Raw genomic sequence first — 10,374 nt, forward strand, 5'->3', positions numbered from 1 at the left:
AGAGCAGCATACATTATTGAACCCATCTTACTCAGTCTCTCCCCAACCCCAAGGACAGTCCCATTCTACAACAGTGGCACCATGCAATATTTGTCCCTTTGTGACTGGGACATTTCACTTAGCATAATGTTCTCCAGAGTCAACCATTTTGAATAATATTGCATTCAAAATGGTTGACTCTGGAGAACATTATGCTGAATCTCAGTTTTTTAAGTCAAGGGAAACATTAATTTTATTCATTTGCCAGTTCCACTATATACTATTCCACTAGCTCTGAAGATTAATAATCTCTTTTTAATAGATTTGTATCAGATTCCTGCCTTACCCCCCCCCCCACCAGGTTTTGGTATCACTCTTTCTGGACAAAACACTGAGGGGATATAAGATGCTTTGCTTTTCTTTCTTTCTTTCCTTTTTTTTTGAGACAAGCCCGTTTATCTGCCCGAGAGCCAAAATCTCAGTGTGAAATTCTTGACTTCACTGACAGTGCCAGGGATAAGATACAATGCTGTCTGATACTTTATTAGATTTGTCACTTTCTTTGGATGACTGATTTTTCTTGGAACTCTCTTGGAGTTATCTTAAATTATCTAAACTACCTTGCTCAGTTGCTGAAATTCAGTGTGCAGACTACTTAGATTTAGTAGTTAGCTTATTCTTGTCTTAAAAAATATCTTCTTTTTCATTTATTTTATTACTTGCAGAGAGTAAAACCTATGAATTTTAAGTAGGTGGTTGATACTTTCAGAAATTTTACAGTTTTGTAATTGTATATAATCAACCTAGTTAAGATAGATTATATTCCTTGGCTAGAAAAAGCTTCTTTATGTCCCTTTGCATGCTGCTGCCCTTGGTACCAAACAACTGCAGAGTTTTGCTTTTTCATTTAAGTTGACCCATACAATACTTCTATTTTAGTAGCTGTACTGTGGTATCTCATGATTTTAATTGGCATTCCTCTGATGACTAGTTGAGCATCTGTTCCTATGCATGTTGTTTTGTCGGTTTTCATTGTTATGTGTCATCGAGTCACCTGCAACTCATAGTGACCCTATTTCCAACAGCCCTGAATCCTGCTCTTTCCTGTGCCAACCTTATTGTCTCTGACATACTTACCATCATTACTCCAGTCACTGAATCAATCCATCTTATCGAGAGTCTTCCTCTTTTGTGCTGCCCCTCCACCCTTTCAAACATGATGTCCCTCTCCAAGGACTGGTCCCTCCTTGCTACATGTCTAAAATATGTCAGACAAAGCCTCTGAATCCTTGCCTCAGAAAAGCTTACCCTCTCTAGGATGAACCTGTTTGTTCTCCTAGCAGTCCATGGTATATTCAATACTCTTCTCCAGCGCTACAGCTCAAAGGCATCAATTCTCTATCATCCCTAGTGTCTTCTTTTATGAATTATGTATTCAAATAATTGAAAAATTTTATAATTAAGGTGGTTGTTTTATAAATCATTGAATTGAAAATTTCTGTATATATGCTAGAAGAAAATACTTTGTTAGACACATATCTTGACAGATTTTGCTCTTAGTTTATAATTTGTTTTTTATTTTCCCACAAATACCATGCTGCTCATATGGGTTTTTTTGTTTTGGGGTTTTTTTTTTTCAAACCCCTATACCTTGTTTCTTTTGTGTGTTATATACATTGTATATGTGGATGGTTTATATGAGTGTATCATATGTAATAAAATAGTGTAGTTTTAAAAATTAGAATTTGAGTGAAAGTTTATAAACCAAAATGGTTTTTCATTTAGCCATTCATACACATTTTAGAATAATATTAGCTGTAATACCTATAATTTAATTGTCTGCCCCATATATAATATTTACTAAGAGAGAACTATTTTTATTATTATTATCCAACTTTGGCAGGCAGTAGATTGCTATTAAAGACTTCTGGACAGATGAGTGACATAAAGCTGTTTACAGAAACATTGTAAAAGAATATTTCAGCTTACTAGAGTTATCACAGGAAGAAATAAATGTGAATATTTGAGCCAAGTAAAACAGTAAAACAGGTTATACTTACTTCAGGCTTAAGGCTGGACTTGAAAAGCTCTTGGCAGGGATTATGTTGGTGCTGAGTCAGGTTTAGTGACAGAGCGACAGGTTTTCTGACTGATGAAGCCCCAGGCTGGTTTATGCAGTGGAATTGGTAGGCATATTTAAAGGCCAATGCAGTGGTGAGAACTATGGAGTAAAAGAGGAGTAAATTTCAATCAGGGCTGCAAGATATTGGGGATATCCAGAGCCACAAAGGAAGGGATTTGGTGATTGATTAGACTCCAGAATAGATTTAGGAATGTCTACTAAAATGAGGAACACTGCCTGGTTTAGGGACTCCTATTACAATGCAATACCATACAGTTTTAAAATCAGGAAAAGTGTGCATCAGGGTTGTGACCATTCTCTATATGTGTTCAATCTGTGTGCTGAACAAATCATCTGAGAATCTGAACTATATGAAGAAGAATGTGGCATCAGGTTTAGAGGAAGACTCACCAATAACCTGTATTACGCAGGTGACACCACCTTACTTGCAGAAAGTGGAGAAAGCTTGAAGCACTTACAACAGAAGATCAAAGACTATAACTTCAGTATGGATTTCATCTCACCATCAAGAAGACAAAACTCCTCACCACCAGACTGATATGTAACATCATAATAGAGACAAGATTGGAGTTGGTACATAACCAACATCCATGGTAGTAGTATTCAAGAAATCAAAAAGTATGTTGCATTGGTAAAATCTGCTCTCCAAAGCTAAGAACAAGAACATCAAGGATATGCTATAGACTAAGATGTTTGAAGCCGTGACAGGTTTTTTGTTTTTTATTGCTTCTGATACATCTGAAAGTTGTATAGTGATTAAGGAAGCCTGAAGAAGAGTTGGTGCCTTTGAATTGTGCTGTTGTAGAAAAGTACTAAATATCCTATTAACTAGAAAAAGAACAAGTAAGTTGATCTTGGAGGCATGGATGGTGAAGCTTCTTCTTATATTCTTAGGGAGTATTGTCCTTGGAAAAAGACATCATACTGGAAAAGGTGGCAGGTCAGCAAGATAAAGAGAAATACCCTTAACTAGATGGATTGACACAGTGACTGTAACAATGTTGATCATGTCTGAGAGAGTGAGGATGGCTCAAGATAGAGCAGGCTTCAGATCTGCTCTTGACAGGGTCAGTAAGAGCTGTAGTTAACTCAGAAACACTAACAACAACAAAAAACAACGACCACCACAAAAATGAGTATACTATTGGTCTGTCATGGAGAGGGTGAAATCAAGTTGCTCCTTGAAGGCAAGGATTTTGAAGCTCTGTCTGACATACATTGGATATGTTGCCAAGAGGGACCAGTCCTTGGAGAAGGACTTCATGCTTCAAAGGGTGGAGGGTCAGCACAGGAGAGGAAGACCATGGATGAGATGGATTGACACAGTAACTGGGGTAATTACTTAGGTGTGTCAGGGACAATGAGATTGGCTCAGGAGAGGGTAGTGTTCAGAGCTATTGTACATAGGGTCACTGTGAGTCACAGTTGACTGGATGGCACGCAACAACAACTCTCAGAATGATCTAGAGAGGTGAGACTAAGGTAGAGAGGAAAGGAAAGCTATGATCAACATTAGTGCAGCCAAAAAGAAGAAAATGAAGCTGATTAGAGGCACGAGGAACATCCCTGGGGAGGGAACTCACACTGGATGAGATTCATGGGTCAGCCCCACCATAAGGGTTTCCTGAACAGCTACTTCCAGTGTCTGCTCCAGACAGACCTGCATTTCCCCTGTCTGCAGGAAGGTTGACATCTAATCTATGGTCCCAGGAATTAGGTTTGTGTGTTCTATTTTTGTTTTTAATTTTTAGATAAACTTTACTTTGGGATAAATTTAGATTTACAGAAAAGTAGTTACAATGATAAGTTGTACAGAGAGTTCCTATATAAAGCCCTCATCCATTTTTAGATTCTCTTGACATTAACATCTTAAATGACCAAGGTACATTTATTAAAACTAAGATGCTGACACTGTTACTGAACTCCAGACTTTTCAGATTTCATAGTATTTTTGTGTGTGTGAATATTTATTTTTGGTCCAGAATCCTGTCCAGGGTACCACACTGAATTTAGTTGGCATGTCGCCCTAACTCTCCTTTCATCTGTGGTAATTTCTTAATATTTCTTTAGTTTTCATGACCGTGACAGTTAAGAAGTGTTTTAAAGTTGAAATGTTGTCTTGTTAACCTCTGGTATGCTGGTAGCTTTGTGGCAAGAAGCTGCGCTGCAATCCTGAAGGCACATGGTTCAAATCCACCAGCTACTCCATCAGAGAAGGATGGGAAGTTTCCTTCCATTCAGCTAACTGCCTCTGAAATCCTGCTGCAGAGTCAGCAATGGGATGTTTTCGACTCAACAGTACATGATAACAACAACTACTACTTAACTTTTGCCGTAGAATTTCTTAAGTCTTAACTTTGTTTTAGTTATAATGATTGGATTTAATTCTAGGAATTCCTGGAATCATGAAGAATAGTAAATTGTAAATATTTGTCTCATTTTTCTCCTGTCTGTATTTTTAAAAGACACCTGCTCTTGGATGTCTGATCCTGTCCATTAAAGTGTGGTTGTAAACTGTTGTCTGTATATTGTGAAAGGCCTTTTCCTCCTCTATCTCCCTTCCTGGTTAATTCTGTACAGGAACTATTAAAAATTTCAAATGAATACTGACTGATCATGAAAATCTAATGAATTTGCTTGATTTTGAGATTGTAGTTCTTAGGTGCTGTTGAGTTGACTACAGCTCATAGCATTCCTGTGAACAGCAGATTGGAACCTGGACCTCTCCTGCACTGTCCTGATGGTCTCAGACATGCTCGGGCCTATTGTTATGTTCATTGTGTCAGTCCATCTTGTTGAGGGTCTTCCTTTCTTTCTCTGACCTTCCACCTTTCCCAGCATGATACCTTTTCCCAAAAACTGGCCATTCCTGACAACAAAGTACATGAGATGGAGTTCTACCACCCTTGCTTCTAAGGAGTACCCTAGTTGCACTTCTCCCAAGCCAGGTTTGTCTGTTCTTTGGGCAGCTCATCAGATATTCAGTATTCCCTAAAATAGCTGTTACAGTTTGGCAACTTGAGGTGCTCATTACCAATAACAGAGTTAATTTGCCTTCACTAAAACAAAACAACAGAATATCTACTCCTTACTTACATTAATTGACAGTGTATCAGGGTGAACATTTTTGGGAATAATTTACCTAAACTTCATTTTATTATTAAAGTTCTGTGCTAAGTCTTAACAAATAATGCTAAACTCCCAAAGAAATTGTCAAATATCTTTACAATATATATTTTTACCTAGAAGATATAATTTTACATTATAATGATTCAAGATGTCTGGCTTTGTACTTACTAATACACTAAGATGTTTATGATATACATTAAGTGAAAAAATAAAATTTCAAAACAAGATATATAATAATAGATACCATTTTTATAGAAAATAAAAGGTGAAAAATGCATGTGTTTATACACAGAAAGACATTTGAAGGAATATACTTCATAGTGTTAATAGTAGTTCTAGGTGAGTAATTTATGAGTAATATTTTATTCCTTCTTAATACTACATGAAATTTGTAGGATAAATAATTATATTTCTTTTGTAATAAAAATAAAAGTCCCCTTTTACTAAGAAATATGTCTTATAGCACTTCAAATTTTTCTTAAAAATTGGCAGTTGCAAGTTCTAGATTTTTTTCCTTAGTTAATTGTTTGCAAGTTACATAGAAGTGGAAAGGTTTTTTTTAGTTAAAAGAAATGATATTTAAAAATCAAGCTCTTGTCAGAAAGGGAAGATGAATATGGGCGAGCAAACTTCTGCTTCACCCCCCCCCCCCACTGAATGCAGCAGGAGAAATCAGAACTGTGAGGTTCCTGAAGGACTGACTTCAGATACAGTGACTGAGCCCCAGAAATCAGAGGCGACTACTCTCCAATGTCTGTTCCCAAAGCTGAGCACTCCCAGAGTGAACTGTTCAAGGCTGTTCATGGCCACCCCCTGGAGAATCAGGGATGAGAGGAGTGAGCACATTCATGATTGCAAATCCTCAATTGAGAAAGAGAAGCCAGGGGCAGATAAGGTGAGGACACACCTGGTGATGATGTCAGTTCCTCTGAACTAGATGAAGACTATGTAATAAAGATGGAAAAATAAGTGTCACATGTAGAGAAAAAAGGAAAAAAAAACACCACTCGACTAAAGAAAGAGGGAGATGAGCAATTTAAGAAAGGAGACTAGAGAAGACAGAAGATGTGTTTGAGCCCTTCATGTGTACCCAGGCTGCTTCCGAAAGGACAGGCCCTTTCTCTTTTCAGATACAGCGGCAGCAAGGATGGCTGCTGTTGGCAGCAGAGCAATACTGTTAAACCCCAGCTCTCAGAGGGTAACACTGAGGAGGGTGGAGCTGTATGAGAACACAGACAAGTTGGACAAAGCCTTGGAAGAGAATCTATATTATCAGAAGTTCCATCAGTGCATTGAGCAAGAGAAGCTTCTATGAGATTGCCTAAGCAAATTGCAGAATGTAATGAAAGGCGAAAGGAAGAAATGTTAAGTCAACTAAATAGACCTTGGGAGCTTTGCTCACCAGCCTTTTGAACTCTCTACAGAAGATTTTCAGATCAAACAGTGTTCCTATGCTGGCCTCTTCTCCATCTATTTTGTCCAATATGAAAATAATAACATAATAATAAAAAATAATAACAGATAATAGAAGATAACAAGAGCTTTAACGTCCTTGGCAATGATGTGCTGCTTATTGTTAGCACAGGGAAAGGCCCTGCCAATGTTTAATTCTTGAAAAGCATCTGCCTGTAAGAGAGGCTATCCAGTGAGCCAGTGTTCCCTTCTTCACTTTATTTATATCAGAGTGAAATGTTTGTAAAAGGTAGACTGGAACTGCTTTGATTTCCATTTAAAGCAGTGTCTGTGCAGCTATTATCGTGCCTGCTTCTGGCCTTGTGTTCTTTGTTTTATCCAGGAGGAAGCTGAGGGTCAGTAAGACTGACCCCCCCCCCCCAAAGACTCACCCAAACCCACCAGGTCACAAGTTCAAGCCCTGTTACTCTCTCCTGAGTCAAGCACACTTGCTGTTGGGGAGACTGCCTACATATGATGGATGGGTTCCTTATCCGTTCTCCCTAAATACACCTCACATGCTGCCGTGCCTGGCTGAGCGGTCTCTGATATTTTTTGGTTTCCTGTTGTGGTCATAAAACTTTCTGTGATTGACTACTACTACTACTGCTACTGCTACTACTACTAATTTAATAAAAAATCTTACAGAATAATAACCACATATCTCCCATGAAAGTCAAGCTGTGATATGTTAGTGTGTATGGTATATTGTGGTCGTAGTATATTTGAGTGTTTATGTTGCTGGAAGACACTTATTGATGAAATGTAATTCAGTATTTACCTTTATGTATGAGGAAACTGAGACTAAGGACAATATGCTTTGCATAATGTCACACAACTGGGTGGTGGCAGAGCCAAGATGAGCTCATTCATTGTGCCTGCCTTCTTAGGTGATGTGATTTTAGCTGAATACCTTTTGGGTTTTGATCTGTTGTGGTTTCTGTTGTTCCTGGTCAGTTGTTCGTAAGGTCTTTATGAGTTGTAATCCACTCAGTGGCCCCCAGTAAGTAGCGAATCATATTATAAATGTTCCTTCCTCCTTTTCCTTTGCTCTTTAATTGAAGAAAGCCATAGCCTATTTTTGTAGCCCACTACAAAAGAGGTGATTTATTCATAACCTAGAATGATTCATTGCTATATTTGTAGGTCCCTGTAGAGAGTTAAAGTTTTGTTTCTTCGTTTTCTGTGCAGGGCAGTTCACTAACATTGCTCTGACTTCTCAGTGCTTTTAACTCTCCTTCTCTTTAACAGCTGGCCAAATTCCGCAGCCTCCTGTGTACAGCTGAAGGTGAGGCGGCTGCATTTCTGTTGAGCAATCACCGTCCGCCACAGCCTCTGAAGGGCCGCAAAGTGAGAGCCTCCTTCCACTGAAGAGTGTCAGCAGTGGCTGTGCCTGACCACGACTGTGGAGAGACAGGAACGAAACAAAGCCCAGCACAGCTTCTCTGCTAGCAGGTTCTCCCTTGAGTCCTCTGTCATGGGGTAACATTTTGGTCTCAGCACCATGAAGAAAACTACATCTCTTTAGCCTGACTTTCTTTGTTCAAGAAGTAAAAATGGTGCCATTTATACTGAAACCGATAAAAGACTTGTCTTTCCATCTGTGTGGAAAACATGGTGTGCAGTACAAACCTCAGAATGTATTAGCAAATTTATCTTGTCAGTGAAGTTTGGTTAAAAACTTCATTTCTGGAATTTGAGATTCTGATACCTTTTTCTAAGCAAACTGACTCTGCTTAATATTTTTATACTATTCTGATTCATAAGAAAGTAGACAGTATTTCTTTTTAAAGTACATTTTTGTTGTAGTTATTATGTTGCTGATTATAATTGCATGGTACCTTTAATAAAGAGGGAGAAAAAATGTGAGGGTTTTTAGAGGGTGAAACAGTTACTTAATGGCCTACACTATAATTCAAAAATATATAGTGTGTCAGTGTATGGCAAACTATTGCTCAGGATATAAATGATTATTTATACTGTAATGAATTATGCTTTATACCATATTCATGTCATAATATTAAATGTAAACTGGCTAATAATATACAAGATACAATGTTTAGAAATTTATGGACTTAACAATATTTGGGAGCTAAAAGATTACATAGTAATGAAACAAGGAAAACTCCAGGGTATGTTGATGGAGCGTCCTGCCTTTGGTGGGAGAGGTTGAATATGAATCCCTGAATATGAGCCTCTTGGAAGAAAAAAAAATATTTAAGTCTCCTATATGTCAATATATATATATATTATATTTCTATAAATATATATTTAGGTATAGGTAGTTATACACAAATTGAGTCTATAAACCTTTCAACCTATCATCTTGTCAAAGCATAATTCATTTGCTTGGTAATTTTGTAAAATGACTCTTGATAGTTATTTTAGTCTCTTGTCTCATATATTTTGATTTGGTTTTATTTGGTTAAGGATAAGAGGAAGGAACTATTTTTGCTCTTTTTCGTTTAAAAAAAACGGAGTGGTAGTAAGCATAAATTTCATCTGCCGCTTCCATGTAAGACCTAAAGAGACGTTAGTTTACTACTATAGTCTTTTAATAGACGTTTATCTGAGTTTCTTTGAATTTGTTTCTTTGTTTCAGACTCTTCCTCTGGATGTAGATTTTAGTAATTCAAATTATTCTATGATAGTTTACTTGACAGAATAACTGAGTATCATTAAATTGTAAGAATGATGTATGCTGGCATAGAATGTGAACTTCTGGAAAATAAAACTGACAGTGTGGTCACTTTTGCTTGACCCTCACCATAGCTTGCATGAAGCCTTGAAAGAGAGTGACTGAAAACATATTTAATGAACAGAAACTGTGTTTAAATAGAATTTATGTTTATTTTATCTCTTTGACAATTTTCCCTCTGTTGAGATCAAATGCACTAAAAGAATATAAAAAGTGGTTTATAAATAAGTTTATTTTATTTCTGATACTTTCCCTTCTATTGAGATGAAATGCACTAAAAGAATATAAAAAATAAATTCTAAATAAGTTTATTTTTTCTCTGACAGTTTTCTCTCTGCTTGAGATCAAATGCACTGTAAGAATATAAAAAGATGAAACTCCAAGTTTTTATCTTTTGAAAAGTAGTTCTATTGAGATGAACACTTTATTAAATCTAATTTGTATGAACTGACGCCCTAATGGTTTTAAAAATACTAATATTGAATGAAATAATTTTTCTTGTGCTAGTGGAGGAAAGAGCCCTGTCGTCTCAGAATGTAAGTTGTTGTACGAGGAGGGGTGTGTGGGATGGATATTTTAATGATCGTCTATGTGAGTTGCCTTTGTGTAATCTATGGTTTTTGCTGCAGTACTGGATTTGTTCTGTGCTACAAATTTCTTGTTAGTGGACTAAAAAAGTCTATATAGACCTGTTTTCCTTGACAATTACCTGTTAATTTATATCTTTTAAAGGCAAAGAGTCTATAAGTGTGTGTTAAAATTGTTCTGTCACCTCTCTTTAAAAAAGATGAACGAACTGGGAAGGAGGGTAGAGAAAACAGTGCAACAGTGAATGAATGAGAACCCAAAATCTCTGTAAATGTTCATTAAAACTAATAAAATTTAATAATTATTTTAAAAATATAAAGAATTGTAAATACTCATGTTGTCCTGTTTTGTTTCCCACAATGTATATTAGATTTATGTTCTTTAA

The 10,374-nt window shown here is 36.8% G+C and overlaps 1 protein-coding gene across 1 annotated transcript in view; it reads left to right on the forward strand.

Moving 5' to 3' along the window:
* Positions 1–8,142, forward strand: part of CA13 (carbonic anhydrase XIII) — a 53,176-nt gene extending 45,034 nt beyond the window's left edge. Inside the window, exon 7 of the mRNA XM_006880553.1 lies at positions 7,955–8,142. Coding sequence (XP_006880615.1) covers positions 7,955–8,074 — 120 coding nt within the window. The 3' untranslated portion in view covers positions 8,075–8,142. The remainder of the gene's footprint in view (positions 1–7,954) is intronic.
* Positions 8,143–10,374: the final 2,232 nt, after the last annotated feature.

The sequence above is a fragment of the Elephantulus edwardii genome, unplaced genomic scaffold (genome assembly GCF_000299155.1).
Source record: "Elephantulus edwardii isolate Elephantulus edwardi_28Jun2011 unplaced genomic scaffold, EleEdw1.0 scaffold00008, whole genome shotgun sequence".
Classification (NCBI taxonomy): Eukaryota; Metazoa; Chordata; class Mammalia; order Macroscelidea; family Macroscelididae; genus Elephantulus; species Elephantulus edwardii.